General features: G+C 43.0%; 2 protein-coding genes across 6 annotated transcripts in view; one reads left to right on the top strand and one right to left on the bottom strand.

Moving 5' to 3' along the window:
* Positions 1-17,366, top strand: part of Grh (grainy head) — a 109,654-nt gene that overhangs the window by 75,703 nt on the left and 16,585 nt on the right. For all 5 annotated transcript variants that reach the window (XM_083044607.1, XM_083044604.1, XM_083044606.1 and 2 more), the window contains 3 exons: positions 2,611-3,018; positions 14,819-15,179; positions 15,789-16,184. In XM_083044607.1, coding sequence (XP_082900733.1) covers positions 2,611-3,018; positions 14,819-15,179; positions 15,789-16,184 — 1,165 coding nt within the window. The remainder of the gene's footprint in view (positions 1-2,610; positions 3,019-14,818; positions 15,180-15,788; positions 16,185-17,366) is intronic.
* The window catches only part of LOC145939946 (uncharacterized), a 124,209-nt gene that overhangs the window by 99,112 nt on the left and 7,731 nt on the right, over positions 1-17,366 (bottom strand). The gene's annotated exons all lie outside the window — the stretch shown is intronic.

The following is a 17,366-nucleotide window of genomic DNA, read 5'->3' as shown; positions in this document are numbered from 1 at the left end:
ATTGCATACGCGTCGGTTATCAATTACGCTGTGCATCATAAGTTGTTATTATTAAAGCTGCATTTATCAAGCACTGTGGGATTAAATCCCTCAAGTAAGAATACGGTATAGAAAGAGAAAGAAACTAGCAAGATTTATACTGAATCTCAGAAATAAACGCAGATAAATATATGTGAACGTGACATTATTACAAAATATAAAATTATGACAAATATGAGAAGAAATTGTTGTAATTTCGATAAATTTAAATTTAATGATAATAATGATTCTACTATGTATTTGTTTGCTGAGAGATGCAAGAGATACAATTTTTTCATGTTTGTATCATCAAAAATTAAACTCATTAAAATTACAACGGTTTCAATCTCTAGATTCTAGATATTACTCTGGGAGACTAAAATTTATTTGAGTCTGTGGCTCAAGAAGATATGTGATTGTAATTAATTCCCCACGTATAACGTAAACGTAAAAATTTATTACTAATGCCGAACCATAAAATTTGATCGAGTGACGGTGAAAATATTCTCGAAGAATAGTTTCACGCCGAGCAACTGATCAACGAATACTATTAATGTACCGAGGAGAAAATTCTCAAGTGAAACGTAAGATGAAAGCAGACAAAATGAAGATTGCACAGACAAGAGGAATAGCATCGCGTTCGCGGCGCGGTATTTCATCGCCGTGAAATCTATGTTTGCATTTCGCCCGGAATGAAGTTTTCGCCCGGATGATCGCGCATAAATTCATTGTCTGGACGAGTAGGCATTATGCAGAATCGCAGCTACGAAATCGACTACCACACACTCGCGCGCTCGAGATTTCTTCGCACAAAAACTTGCGTATATATACGTACGCATGTCCGCGATGCATGCGTTCAATGATCGGATCTCCGGCCCGTTCGTGCCTGTGCAAACAGCCGTCGAGGAAAATATTTGCACAGGATAACTCGGGTCCTCATTATCGGGGTGGCTGGTCCTTCTCTCTCTCCGAGGCGACGGTTGTCCAGGTGTGCGAGGAAGAACACAGAAGGAGTAAAAGACGTAGGTAGCGTGAGGGAGAAAGAGAGAGAGGCGGAGGAAGGGTAGAAGGAAGGGAGATTGATTCGACATGCATAAATTAGAGAGGATGAGCCTTTATTCCGTAGTGCGACTCACGGGATCGGGATCGGGATTGGAATTGGGATGCACGAGAGAGAGAGTATAAATTGATGACTGCAGGCAACAGGCAGGGGTTTATAATAATTAATCTTCATGCGTGTATACGTATTTACGCGACGTAACTCTCCCTCCTCATTCTTTGTCGCCCGTCTCATCGTCATCTGCTCCGACTCGCGGTGGCAATGCGCGAGATTTCTTTCCCGATTCTCGATTAAGTTTATCCCCGTCGCATAGAGAAACAGGTGATACGCGTACTGCGAGATAGGTCTAAGTAAATGTCAAAAGATGCAGATTTCGAAATATATAAAAACTGTGATGAATAAAGTTTACTTTGATTTGAAAAAATATTATAGAATGACATACACGAATATAAATGTGTATAACATTTCCATTATTTATAGTATAATTTTACGCTCACTATTTATGTAATTTTACATATTATATACAAGATATATTAAAATAAAAATTCCTTACTTATGCGAATCAATTATTTTAAATTATTCGTCACTATATTAAAATGTGATAAAATAAACAAATTGTATTTTTTCAAAATAACGCAAACGTTTTTTTATTAAAATATTCTCGGAAACGCGTTGCATCGCATCGTCGGATATCGTCAAGTCGTTCTCGTCTCGCACTCCCATGAATCTCATCTTGTCCCGGCCACGCAGCCGGAAGGTATTACTTCGGAAAGTAACGACCAGTGACAAATATCCAGGTGGCTAGGTACGGAGTCGAAAGCTCGTCTTACGTACTCTCTCTCGCGTTCGCATAGCGCGATTAGGTATCGCGATGTAGACGATAAATTATGCCACAACCATGCGTCGCACACGACGCGCTTCCACCGCTGGTGGTCATTGCTAAATTGAGGAATCATCAGCGCGGCTTATGCGCTGCGATTATCGCTAATTGATAAATTCGATGGGTCCGGTGTAATTTATTACATTCTACCGGGCTCGGTTATTTCTAACTGTTATCCCGCGGCGCATTCATTACCGCGATCTTTACCTCGGGAAAATATTTTTTTTCCTTTTTTCACGTCGTGCCGTTTATGGTCGTCGCCAACAGCAGGAATCGGCTTCTCGCGATGAGTATTGTGGACCGCAAAGGACACTATGTTTTGCTTGCCCGATGGAGCTATAAAACATTGCCATCATTTCCACAGACACCGGAATCCCAATTTTTATAATCAACATCTTTTAATTAATCAATTTTTATAACAATATTTTTACGAAAAAAATTAAATTTTGTATACACATTTTAATTGTTAAATAATTATATTTTATATGCAGTATAGTACTATATATTTATCGATATACTTAGAGTGAGATGATGTGTATATTTATTTAAATATTAATCAAAGATATCGGTGCAATTATTATCCACAAAATTCTGTCCGAAATCGAACGCTTATGCTTTCAACAATTAAAATGACTGCTTTGCTCAATTACAGACGACGCAGTCGCAGCGAGGAGGACAGAAACGTCAGCGACGACGCGCAACAGCAGCAGCGCTACGTATCTGGGCAACGTGAACCGGAAGAAGAAGAGGAACTGAGGGCGGAGGAGGCAGCGGCACAGTCCCTGCAGAGCGGCGCCGAGGACACCGATCCGGAAGTGCACAAAAGAGTCGCGGTGCAGGTGCAGGTTCAGGGTATGGAGGGTGACTGGCGCGCCTACTGCGAGCATCCGCTCTCAGTGGCGACTGCTGCCATGCTAAATCTTCAGCAGCAGCATCAGGTGTCGGCGGTAACCAGCCACGGCGATGACCCTGGCGCGTCCTACGTCTACGAGTATTATAAACTGCCCGAGAAAACGGCTGTAGATGTCAAGTTGCCGCCTACACACGAGCTCTGGTCCACGTGAGTACTGATTTTATATTTTACGAAAATTTAATCCGTGACCAGAACGAGATCCGAGAGACAATCTTGGATCTCAATAATATCGGAATTTCGTGTCTTGGTTTCTCTTTTTATATATAGTTTATATTATTATTGCTTTCAAGTTTCTCTTCTCTAATTTTTCGTAACACGGAAAGATGTATCTTTTTTTTATTTCTCAAACACGATAATAACAAAATTTAAAGCTTTAAGCAAAGCTTTAAAATGCGAATTAATCTTGGATAAAAATAAATTGAAGACAATGGCCATTATTATACACGCTTTACGCAATGCATTCTTCATCGCTTCAGAACTTCGCGCGTATGCTTCGCTCTATCTCGCTATTTCAGATTCTCATCCGCGCGTGTAAGCTTCGTAATCATACGTGAGGCGAGTGAAAGAATCGCGATTTTCCACGGTTCTATCCACGGAATATAATCATGCTCGCACAAATGCAGGAAGATTCCGCTCGCCTCTCTCCCGTACTTAAATAATTCAAGAATATTCACGTTCCCCCGAGATTCGCATCAACGTTAAAGAAATCAGCATTGATCAATGGCCCGACTTTTTCGGACAAAATTAATTCGCTGAAAAATAGCTTTCAGATTAAAATTGATATTTATTTTTTAAACATACAGATATTTCAAATCAGTGATAACGAGGGAACAATATTGCACACATGCAACCCTCGTAATATATAATTTAAAAAGAATTCATTTTTTTTTATGCAATAAAACATAACTCTATACAGAATATTAAAATGATTCTGCATTATCGCAGAATTATTCGTCAATTTGTCAAATTTTTTTTAAGTACTATGATTGCCTCTCTTTCTGCATTCCAACTTTGTGCTTATATAACTTTCTTATATTATGACTAGAGTTATTATATACGATTATATACATATAAAAAAATAATTTTTATAAAAAGGAAACATGGGGAGAGAATTATATTATTATTCGCGGGAATCTTTGAAAATTTGTGGCCTCGGCAGTAATACTGTAAAAGCATCTCTCGCTGCGTCTCTCGCATGTAACGCACGTAATTTTATGCACTCGCGCGCGGCTCTTCTTCACTCGATGCACTTAATTTAGAAGCGCGTGTGCACGTGGCCGCTCGTGTACGTGGCTCATCCATAAACACGTGCGTGTGCGTGACGACTACGTACCGCGGGTGCATCCGAAGGACTCGATTAGCGTAGATCCGCAGATAGAGCCCCGTGTCCCGATGCAGCGAACACTCTCTCGGCGTGGCTCATCGGGCGCGCGTTATTAGCTATTCGTGTTTCACCGTATCTCGATTAATAGTCTCGACCGCGTAATTGAGTGCTCGCGGTGAGCGTAATTCGTTACCAGGGGCTGATTACGCGGGACAATCGCGTGTAAAATCAGTCGGCACGGAGAGACGTTTGACGCGTTAATTAGATAATTCGTATTCTACCGAGCGCAAATGTATATTTTCGTTATCTTAATAGTGAAACAAAAGTAGAAAGGAATATGCATCACTTCAGCACTAACGCAATACGTTTAAACTTATTTTCTCTTAGAATACAATATGGGATAAATAAGATTCATGTTGAGTAAGAGCGAGGGGAGTGAATTAGATATTTTTTTTTAACATGGATGTATGTCAAAGCAAATTATAAAATCGTTTACGTCGCAAGAAGAGGCACGAAATGAAACGGACTTTTCATGCATGGTCCATTTGCGCAGACTATGCTTATATGTAGTTCGAAGGAACAGTAATCACAATTCTTTAGGAGTTTATCGATATTCTATAAATCTGTCTCGCTTAAATGAGTGCGCAGCGTGCCATCGATAAATGGGGTTTTTTGTTTTCTCTCTCCTTCTCTCTGTTCGCGCGGAACCGCGATTCTATATCGCTCTCTTTCGCATTACGCCGAAGCAATTTAGCAGAGTTTAGTTGGGTAGATATATTACTCTACAGTCGGGCCTATTTATATCTCGCGTTCGAGTCTTCCGGTCCATTTGCTCGGTTTGCAAACTGCACCATCGCGCCGACGTTCTATACGCACTGCGCGAGAAAGAGAGAAAGAGTTTCTCCCTCGTTCCCGATTCGTGATGGGGATCTCTCTCTCCTTATATTTTGGGCCTGGTTGGCCATGAAGAACGCTATGGAGGAATCCCTTACCCTTTGCGCGCCGTGGAATCCAGGAGACGGAGACAACGGGTAAAGGACTCTCTCACCCCTCGGGGATCTACGGACGCGCGCGGGCCCCACGTTTGATTTATATCGGCCGCTTAGCATATTTTGTAATTTACTGTTGAGAATCCTCAACGTACGAATCGTGTCAGATACGAAGGCAGCTCAGAGAGGAGAGGTAGTGCAGCGAAATGCGGCGGCAGCAACTGCAGCGCGGCATCAGGAACATCACCAACAGCAGTTTCTGTTACCGACCTCGCCATGGGGAGATGCCGCCCTAATCTTCCCTCACATCTTCTTCTCTCTCCCTGCCTCTCTGCTCTGCCCTATCTCCTTCTCTTTTTCTCTCTCTGCTTCTCTCTTTCCTTCTCTATCTGCATCTCCTCCCGTTCTCTCTTCCCGCTGAGAGATGATAGCATCTCGACAATTTGTACGGCGGTAGATCGTTAAAACTCCTCTCTCACTCTCGGCTGTCGCATCGCAGCGAGAAGAGAGAAACGAGGAGACTATACCAAGGGCACAACTTTAATCCAATTTCATTGTGTCGCACTCACTGAAGGGATCAAGCGCTTCTCTGATCGCGACTGCGAAAATAGGAAAAAAAAACAAGCACGAGTACGATTCGGAAGAAATGTATCTTGACATGGGGACAACATAGAACGAATTCGCGCGCAAACGTTTGCATGTTTTTTGTAGCTACATATAGATACGATTATGAGAATATGCATCGATGTGTTTTCCACTGCCGTTAAAACGTACGTCAGAAAAGACGCGCTGTAATTTTCTCACGACTTTCCTAATCGGGATTTAAGACAGGTTTGTTGTCACATAGTGAAAGCTTAACGGGCAATGAGGGTTTCGTTTTATCGCTTTTCTCGGAGCTCATTTTAAATTAAATAGACTTATTGACTGCGATTTACCGCAAATCAAAGTTTTGTAATCATATAGTCTTATATGATGGAACAAGTTAAACGAGTTTCCAAACACCGAAACTTTAGCCAAATGTGCGACTAATTAACTTAGAGAGATTAAAGATTGTTTTGAATTGCAAGAATGAGGAAACTTCGAAAACTTTGCGAACTCGCACAAGACTTTGATTATTAGCTAAAAATACAGCTTTAAATCTTTATGATATTAATTCTAGAATTTTATATTTTTATAATTTCGGCATGAATAACAATGCAGGATCTTCTACTTCTATATGTACTAAATAATAACGCCGAGAGACGGTCATGTCGTAATTCGAATAATGGACCTGCTGCGAGCCAAGCATCGGGAATACTCTGTTCAATTAACCATATTATTGTAAACGCATACGAATGCCATGAAATATTCGCAGATTTTTAAAGCCATTCAATCTGTAGAGGCAGGGCCGCATTTGCCATGAAACGATTCTCTTATTGTAAAAGGAAGTTCTCATTTCTTTAGAGGAACACTATTTTTTTCCGACATATTTTCAGTCTGCAATCTGTCAGATCGATGCCCAAACGCAGGAACGTCAAAACTTGTTTCTTTAAAAGAACGTGTCCCTTATCGCGATCTTCGAGATAGGACTCAACCCTTGCGACCTTGTTCAGTGCGCAGAACCGAGTCTGCGGAGGAGGCGGATAACTCGGCGCGACTCTTACGGAGTCGCTTATGGTTCGCCACGGGGTTGTAGAATGATGGCGCAAAGTCATCGAGAATCGGCGTACGGTTTCACAGCAAGCCGCCGCAGTAAAAGACGGCCTCCCGGGCACTCCGCGAGATCGCCGCCTTAATCTTAACGCCCGTCGGGCATAAGCGACAACCGCGATATCCGCCTTCCAAACGCGGAGAACGGCCGCGATGAAAAGCCGCGGGATAAAGCGGGAAATAAGGGGATACCCGTCGCGCGTGCATAACGCTCGTCCGGCAACATTGATTCAATTAGCGGATGAAGACGCTTCTCGGAGGTAGGACGATGATGGCAATTGAAACGCGAAAAAGTATTTGATGGAGAAACGTAGACGCGCCGCTGGCGGAAAGTGCAAACACTTGCGCTCTCTCTGGTATTCCTCCCTCTCTCTCTCTCTTTCTTTGTCGGATTTAAATTTATTTAAAATATATTATATAACTAATTTTATTTAAACACCAGCAAATATCGACTCCAGTTTCTTAATAATATTTTAATATATTCATCAATTTTATTAATTTTTTTAACGTAAATGATAAATACAATTCTCTTGTCATATCCAAAAATCTTTAATGTTGCGTGAGAAACATTATTATATATGTCATGTTTATTTTGACAGTCGCAATGATTGTATAGCTATCATCGAGAAATGTTTGTTGTGATAATATATGACACAATAATCGAGAAAGAGCAATTGATATGTATGATATCGTAAAACATGCAAATGTTCCATGTAGACCGTTCCTATATTTATCGAACATATTACCACGATGACGGTAACAGAACAATCATTGCAATTGCGTGCTCTGTAAGTCGGCAGGAAGTACTCCTTCAAAATTATAGTAATTGTCACTTACAACAGTCAGGTACGCACGAGAATCTTATTTTTCGTTCGATCGCGATCGATTGCTTCATCGCCGGTCATGCGATGTTCTGAGAAAAGCGGCCGCGTTTCGCAACGAATGCAAATTATGATTCTCACATCTGAAATGTTAATGACAACTGTGCGTTACACACTCCAATCATGAGAGCATTTTTCACGCCATTAATCAAAAATTTCAAAATTTTGCCATTGATGCAATCTAATATGTACCGCGTTTATCGATACAAACAGTGATATTACTGTATTCTATGGCGTTTAAGATGCATTTTTTGCGATTCGGTTGAATAACTCGACGAATGTTTTTACCGGTATACTTTCTTCTCGACACGCGATAGTAATATATCATTATGTCAGAGATTTTATAGTGACACAGATGTGTGTATAACGTATTGGAGAAATGGAATGGAGCCAATCTTCACTCACTGGCACGATGTAGTTTCCATCTCAGCGCGTTTCCGGCGGTGATTACGCGCTCCGAGTTCGAAAGTGAAATTCTCTCCTGGAGAGAGAGATAACAAATTTCCAATTAATTTATATTAAATTCACACGGCCTTGAAACGCGTATGAGTAACGTCAATATGATTAATGCTTCCCTCGCGGCGAGCAACGCATAAATGTTTTTAGCCAAAAGCGATTTCTTAATAGCTGCGAGATAAATACAGATTATTTAAAGATGTTTCTCGAAGAGAGATTATTCGTATAAAATGGAGAATAAAATATTGCAGCATTGAGAACCGTTTTCGTAAAGCGAGAAATAAATTTTCGTTTAATCCGAGGTATCTCGAGGAAGGCGAGAGATACAAAGTTGAGTAAATATGGTGTTAGCCACGCTTCTGTAGCTTTCATATACGAAGTATTATACATAATACGAGCGGCAATTGTAATAGTCGGACCCGGAATCTTTCTTTAACGACCGTCTTTTCGTATAAGCGACGAAACGACGTGGAACGTAATGAAGTCTTGCTTGGAGGTCGGTCTTTAAGGGATTCAAGAATGAACTCGGCAATGAGTGCCGGTACGCTGTAACTTATTACATTTCCTGGCTATCGTCACGCCAGGATCTACTTAGGAACGAAACGGCAATGGCCTTACGCTTGCCACGAGGGTGCATACTCGGTCGACTGACTTGTCTCGGGATTAGACAGGTAGCCGACATGAACACGTATCGCGGAGAAGATTGTTCTTTGTCGTCTATCCGCGGTTGTCTTATTTTCAAACACAGTCGGAGAATCAAGTAACTTAATTAAATTCTATTTAAAAGAGCAAGTTGAAAAATGTAAATCATTCATGGCAAGAAAAATATATTTTTTTATATGAAATGATCCGAGTAAATGTTAGTTAAAAAAACAATGAAATTACGAATTGCGACAATTAGAAATTTCGAATTAGGTGTTCACTGTCGACGTGTCGCTGGAAATCCAGTTCGTTCTCTGTCGCTCCCTTGCAACGCCTCCCTTGTTTTTTTAGACATAATGGAAGAGATCGAGGACCTTTATGATGGTCAACACTCGGCCAAACGACGAATACGAGCGAGTTGTCGCTACTTCTTATTATACGCGTTTCATTTCTCCCGGTTATCGTTACGCGGCAATCTTCTTTAGTCACCACTACGACGAATCGCGGCCACTACCGCGGTGGCCTCTGACCTGTCTGACGAGCCGAGGAACGAGGGGGGGCCCCGTGTGTCACGTCGTAAAACGGCGAAACGCGGACCTGGCAGCAGGCCGGAACCAGAACCAGAAACGTGGGACGACGACGAGTGCCATGGCCCGTTTTCTCGCCACCGCTGTTTTATGCCCGACACGTAGCGTCGCGCGAACGCGTTTCTCGTTTATTTGAATTTACGATTATAGAGGAACATAATTGCGGGGGGCACACGCGGGCACACGATACGCGAACGGCAACGCCCTCGTTTCACGCTCGTCGCGTGGGATTCCATCTCCAGCGTTCTCCAGTAGCGGATCTTTTCGCGATCGCGGAAATCACACACGAGCGAGTCGCGTGCTAAGGGCCGTGTGTTACGAGAGATGAGCTATAAAAATAAAACATAAGTACCATATACGCAGCGCGTATCGAAACCATTATATACGTGTAACTACAAATACAAATTAAGAAATCCTTTTAAAGTATTGAGATAAAATATAAAAAAAATATAATACCCCTAAAGCATTCACAATGTTAGTAATTAAAAAATATCGAAATAAGATCTAATAGTACAAATAATCCAAATAATTAAAAACTTGAATTTATTTTGATACGGAAAAATATTTCAAGCTTAACTTATGATTCTCAATTAAAAAGAAATTTTTGTCGCAGTCGATTTTAAATTTTTCATAGAATTTGCGAAAGAGTTTTCTTTTACTGATTAAATATAGTTCTTTTATTCTATCTGCGTATTTAATTTCTCACGAGAGTAACATCGATAAACGGAAAAGAAAACGAATAGTCTCGCCAATTACGCACGTCGTGATGTTGCACTGTGCAACTATGAGGTCTCGATTACCAGGCAAGAACTGGATCGCTCGATCAAGACAACCAGCTTGCGGCGATATCATCTCGTTAGCTCGAATTTACGATTAGAAACGCCGCCGTATGTTTTGTATCACCTTACGGGTTTCTGCCTAGAATCGTCAGTCTTGCGATCGCGGGAACGCGGGATCCTAGATCTCGCGGGGTCACAAAAGACATCTCAAATCCGACACTTCCTCCTCGTGCCAACGATCTCAATTGCCGTAACGAAGCCAGAAAGCATTAAACGGGCACGTTTTCACAGGGGTTGATTCACTCTGCTCGAACGAACGGAGAACCGGATCGCGTAGTCGGAGAACCGGATCGCATAACGTCTCATTAGCAAAACAGGAAGGTGTAGATGAATTCGAGGACACACGAAGGTCTGAGAATCAGAGAGAATTCCTAGCTGTTTCATCGACGACCGCGATGAACCGAACGAAAGTCGAGAACTCGACCTCAAGAAGCAACAGATCGCAATGTCGAGTTTCGCAAGATTATTTCGGGTGACATTTCGCGGTTTGCGATGTACAAGTACTCTCGACGTCGAATCCCGTAAATTGTTGCACGAGAAGGAAAATCCTGCCTCCGCGATGTAAAATTATCGTAAACATTTGATAGACCACTCATCGGTATATAATCTTGGCCTAAGCAAAATTTGCATCGTAATATTCGTGATTATCTATGAGTCTGAAGAAACCTTGGAATTGTTGGTCGCAAAAGGTCGAGTCCAATTTTTGCAAATCGTGCGAGGTTTCATATTATATTCAGTTTTCATTAAAATTTATTAATTAGCTTTTTTAAATTTTATCAATTTCAATCTCTTTCTCGAAGTAAGAGAGAATGATGACATTTTGAAAACATATTCTTTTTCTATATACAATATTTAATAAAACTTGGAAAAATATTCCTGCTAACTATGAGAAATATAAACGGGAGTGCTTTTACCAAAAACGTAGCTGAAATCACGAGACATTAAGGCCGGGGTCAAAGGACGTTTCATAATTTCCGAAAGCCACCGACAGTAACGTATTCTGGGAACCGCGCGCGATACTCCTAGGAAGTAAAGCACTAGAAAAGCCGCGCCGTCGACCATCGTGAGAAGTGCTAGACGTCGTTGGCCTCGCCGCGCGCATCTAAATTCATTTCTCTCTGTCCGTCCATATATACAATACATATGTATGCATACGTTGACATTGCCGCGGCACGTGCTATAAGCACAGGTGCCGACGTGCGTGCATGCGCGTGCGCTCGTAAAGGTAAGAAGCCCGCGAGAGAGGCCCCCGTATACGCGAGATGTGGAAAAAGAGCAGACTGACAATGATAATCAAAGGAGTGACCCGAGAACGAGTAGTCGGTAGAGCGCCACTTTGCCGGACCTGTCTTTCGGGTTTCGTCTCGTGCCACATACAGATAGGTCGGTCGCGTACGACGCTCTCACACACGAGTCATCCGCGTCATCCGCGTAGTAGGTAGATAGATAGAAGGGTACGGGCCAAGATACACCCGATTTCCGGTTAGAGAAATGCCCGATTCCGGTTACGAAGCGGGTCTACCGCGAACCTGGTACCGCGTTCTGGCGCAGGTTGCTCGACAGGACATGCGTATATATACGCGTACACATGCACGCAAAATAACCGTGAGTGTCGCGACCCAACGATGACCCCTACGCGACCTACAGGTTCATGTGTCGGGCCGCCGTCTGGGATGAGAGTGCCTTGTCGTCGATAATGCTGCACCGTAAGCACGTAATTGCCGCTTACGCTGCGCAATGCGCAGTTACTGCGTGTAGCGCGCGGCACGCATTGCGCACGCGGAATCCTCTCTGTGGTGAAAAAAAGCCGCGGCGCGGAATGCCACGTATAACGCGGCGTAATTTACTCGTTTGCGGCGCGAATGCGTGCTCGTCTCGCACAGGGCACGAGAATTCGTGCACGGCGCTTATGGACCGTCGAGAAAACCCGGGGGATACCGGTGTAATCGGTGAGATTTTCCACGGGCATGGAAAAAGAATGCGGTCCTCCCCCGTTTGTCGTCGAGAGAATGGCGTTTCTCGCAAAGAGCACAAGTGAGGCGATAAAAACGATCCACCAGCCATGTCGGTGTCGTCGACATCATCACGGACAACAACATCTTATATACCGTTTGTTTTATTCGAAATTCTACACATATCTTACGGTTAATTTGTGCCGAATTAATTCGCGAAGTGGTGTTTGACTTTTCTCAAAACAGGAACAGGATGTTAGAAATGATGCGTCGCAATTATGATAAATTGAAACCGAGTTTGCAGAATCTATGATTGCAGAAATTATGCATAAGTTCATATATTTTTATTCACTAAAAATTATATTTATGATCATAATTAATATCTCTGTAATTATTTTTTAAAGCTCATCTTATTGATACATGATTTATTGATTTATAGCTTTTCTGTGATATATGTATTTTTATATACACATAAATACTTGCATTGTGTGTAGTCAATTTTTTATTGACATTTTCTTGAACTTTTATGCATGAGACAATGCGAATACTTGGATAATAACTGTTTGCATACGCGTAGACAGCTCTACGAAATAGCTGGTCCAAAGCGAGCATTGACCCCTCTTTCGTTTTACGTTAAACTCCTTCGCTCTCTTCTTGTGTGCTCTTCCTCTTTTCTTTTCCTCGTACTACTAACATTCGGCACTTAACTTTCTTCGATGACTAGGAAGCCGCGAAAAAAATACTTTGCGCATTGTTCAACAACACTACGCTAATGCTGAGATTCATTTCGGAGCTCATAATTTTAAACGCATTAGTTTACTTGAATTAAAACGAAATAAAAATTATAAATAGATATATCCTTTGAAATTTTTTAAGAAACGAGAAATACTTTTAAAAAATACGACGATACTTTTTTAATTAATGGAAATTTTTGCCGCAAAAATCTGGACGCGTCTTGGATGAAGATGTGTGTTGATGACAGTCGCACAAAACCATTGGGACGTTTTCGAGGGCTTAAAACACCAATCAGACTCGGTTCGCAATCTGATACCTCACACCTCCCGTTTCGAAATTTTCAAGGGTGCATCATATCGAGTTCCCAAGGTACGCGCACGCGAATCTCGTTTCGCACCGCGTCCTCGGATTAGCATCGCATCATCGGGAAACGCTCTCGCGAGAGGCGTCGCGGAAAGAGCGCGCGCGGATCCATTTCACGTAAGCCGAATTCATGAGGCTACGTCGTTACGGCCTCGGGTTATGACAGCACGTTCTCCTTGCTTGTGTCGAATGAACGCGGGGTTTACCCGCCGTCTTTTCCCCGTCCCGGGTCCTATCCGCACCTCTTCAGGATGCACAAGTGTGCCGAGAGCGACGCGATAGTCTCTCATCCTCTCGGCGTCACCCTTTTCGTCGTATTGCGAGGCAGACGAGAAAGACAGGAGCGGGAGAAGCAAGGCGAGACAGAAGGGAAGAAAGAGAGAGTAGTAGACCAGAGATCAGGTATCAAGTGTAAAAAAAGGTCATTGTGCGGAAGCATCTGACCGTAGGGTAGGCACCGCGACACGACGTTGCGAAAGGATAGAGCGAAATAGAAGGAGGGATATATACTTTTTTAGGGTTAAAAAGAAAGAGAGAGAGAGAGAATTTGGCAAAGGTTGCCGGGACACACCGAGGCAAAGACGACGAGGGGCGATCCTTTGCGTCGGAAAAGACGAAGAGAGGATAGGAAAAAGAAAGAGAGAACGAGGGAAGGACGATACATACACCGAGAGCGTTGGCAGTTTATAAGGGTCCCCGGTATTGTGGATACGTATTATCATGCTAAATATAACATGTTAACTACTTCGCATAATACCGCGATCCTCTCGATTCTTCTACCATACGGCCGATCGGCGAATCGCGTTACTTCACGCGCGTCGAAAATTTTATTGCCGAATTCGGCAGATGCAGCGCGCGATGCATAGCGGAAGTGTAACGCCGGTTTTCTTCACCGAATTTCATTTCGATGACAAGGTGCAGAAAAAAAGAAAAGGCAGCGCGGCCTAACTCTCGTCTTTCTTTGAGGTCGGCAATTCAATTATCATTTCAATGAACACACTGAATCTAAATATTAGATGTCTTTAATTATAAAAATATGAGACATGTCCCATATAGAATATTAATCAATTTTTCTATAACTGTATTCTATAATAAATAAATTATATGATCAATTTCTTAATACTTTATTGATGAGATTAAAAATAAATAAAACGAAAGTATATGTACTGTACACATATAACTAATCTCGTCTAATATTTGAAAAAGGGAATCATCATTAGAATATTTTGAAGAAGATTCAATTGTGTTACACTTCTGCACCGCTCTCGACGATACTCTATGAGCGCGAAGAATCCGATCTTTTTCATGGCAGATGATGGATCCCGTAAAAGGCATTCGGTGGCAGCGCGAGAATGGGCGAGCTGTATCGATCTTGATATACATAACGCGAATTCGTCACGCATTCTTATGGCGCGGCGCGGATCAATGCTGATTCTGGTGCCCGGTAAAGGAGCTATAACTGAAGGTCAATTCTCCACGGACTGTTGAAGGGGTGTGATGGGCCAGAAGCTGCTGGTGCAGGAGGCGCCTGGCTCCGGTTCCGCCTCGACGAATCGCATGGAAGGCGGCGAAGGCGCTGGAGGAGGGGAACTACATCACTTCCTCCATCAGTACAACCAGCAGTCCCACAGTCCTGGCCAGAGCCTGCAGGGTGGCCTTCCGCTTCCGCTGAGCCCGCAGTCCCTACGACACGACGGTGCCTCGAGCGCCGGCATCGCCGGGGTCAAGAGGGAGCCAGAGGACCTCAGCTCGTCGCGCGGAGGCCAACAGTCGAGCAAACGTCACAAACAAGCGCAGCCAGAGAGTCCCACACCGCCGGGAATGTACCACCATCATCAACATCAGCTACAGGTAAGACTCGAGCGAGAACGCAATCTCACACGTTTCTCTAGAATCCACGCAATCATTTCGCGGTTTGTCTCTGATTTTTCAAAACGTTGATATTTTTTGCAAGATTTTAATTTTAGACTACAACTTAACGACAAATATCTCTGCATAAATTCTTTCAATCTTTCGTGCTACAAACTCTTATCAACCGCAATCATCACACGCAACGAAAAAATTTATAACCAATTTTTAACTTGATTTCAACTATCATTTCGTATCCTTTGGCAAAATTGCTTAAAGATTTGCGATCTCCATGCGAACGTTATAATATACTATCATCATCCAAACATTGTGTCACGTATACCTCAATGCAACAAGTACGCCGCAAAATAACACTCGAGAAAATCACTCGGATCGCTCAGATTTGCACTTGCGTGTTGCATTCGCGCGTGGCAAGAGCCTCGAAGATTACCAAGTGTTTTGCGTGCAAATCGTTTTCGCGTTTTTGCCGCGAAAAGAGGACGTGTAAACGCGACGAGGAAAATGCGCGGGATTACGATTCGCTTGAGATAGATCGATAACAATGCAGCCGAGGAAAGTCAACCGCAATGACGCTGTGTATGTGCATGTCAGGTGCAGCAGTACGGCAGCCCCTACGACCCTTACACATCTTGCAGTCCTCGGCTGCAGCCGACCGCGTACACGTCCACGTCGGCGACCGGGACCGGGAATGCAACGGGGAATCCCGGAGGCGGCGGCCTCCACCAGGAAGCGACGACGGTCTACGTCACCGGGGACGCTCTGCCGCCGCTCGCCTCGTCGAGCTCCGCTTCCTCGCTGTCAACCACGACCGCTTCGTACACGAGGTACGAGGTTGTGCCGAGCTCATACACTACGACACACGCGATTCGCTCGTCGTCGAGTAGCAGCAAAGTCCTGACCGTTGATCTTCCCAGCCCCGACTCCGGCATAGGCGCCGACGCGGTCACGCCGAGGCAGGACCATCATCCGCCCTCGGCGCTTCATCAGGTGAGTTCCTGCGATTAATTTCGTTCCTTCGATATTTGTCATATGTGTGTCAATCGCCTCTTTAAATCGTCTTGTATACATCTTCGATCAATATGCTTTCGAGCACAAGTAGACGCAGATACATACGAGCGATATGCTCTGTCAAACGAATCTTCGTGATACCGTCTCTTTGATATCGTAAAATATAGTTCATCAAAAATGCATCATAAAAAAATGTAATGATAATATAAATCCAAGGTGAAAATTGTGATTTATCATAAATTAAAGGATAATATAAATCCGGGGCGAAAATTGTGATTTATCATAAATTAAAGGATAATATAAATCCAAGGTGAAAATTGTGATTTATCATATAATAAATGATAAAATCGCAGTGAAAATTGTGATTTTTTGATAAAAACAGTGAGAAACAAGATGTTAGAGATTCCACGCAAAAAATTTGTCGATATTTCGATAACATTAAATATAAAATTCGAATTATTTAAAAATGGAAAATCGAGAAGAGAAAATATGGACCGATAAAACGAACTGATAATAATTCTCACATGTTATATCATATTGCTCTACCGCGTAATATTAAAAAGAAAAACGTAGCAGGCGTGACATAGTATCACGAAGTAGCCGACAGGGATCTTTAAACGATTCACGTCTATATAAATCGCAATCAGCAGACCGACGTTAGATAGCGAGACAGGATCGGAGCAGGATCGCGCCAGACCCGTCAGCCGAGACTTCAAGTTAACACGGGTTGTACGGAGACTTATGGGAGATGTACGAAGAAATGTGCGATACGCAGAGATGTTTGCCACTGAATTACGCGGAGAGCTCGCGCCCGCAGTGTCATTAATCGTCCGAGAAAAATTCGCGGGAGCACGTGGCCGGAGAAACGATCACCATATCCTAACACACACGACCAGGATAACCGTAACTCAATCAAATCGTAAAGGTTGGCACGACGATACGACGGGTATCGTCCGCGCTATCGTTTTCAATTCAATCGCTAGCGATACAAATGACTATGCCCGCGGCGCAATTAATCTCGCGACGAGATATCGTAAATATCGTACATTAACGGGGCTGGTTCGCCGCTCAAAGGACATTCTTTCGCGCGTTAATATATATGGTATCATAAGCGTCATTCTATCGCGAGAGTTTATATTTTCACATATGATATTCCGCGCC

The sequence above is a fragment of the Prenolepis imparis genome, unplaced genomic scaffold (assembly GCF_030444845.1).
Source record: "Prenolepis imparis isolate NDT839.2.m4 unplaced genomic scaffold, iyPreImpa1.0 SCAF_8, whole genome shotgun sequence".
NCBI classification, from domain to species: domain Eukaryota; kingdom Metazoa; phylum Arthropoda; class Insecta; order Hymenoptera; family Formicidae; genus Prenolepis; species Prenolepis imparis.
This window is presented reverse-complemented; position numbering and strand designations above follow the sequence as displayed.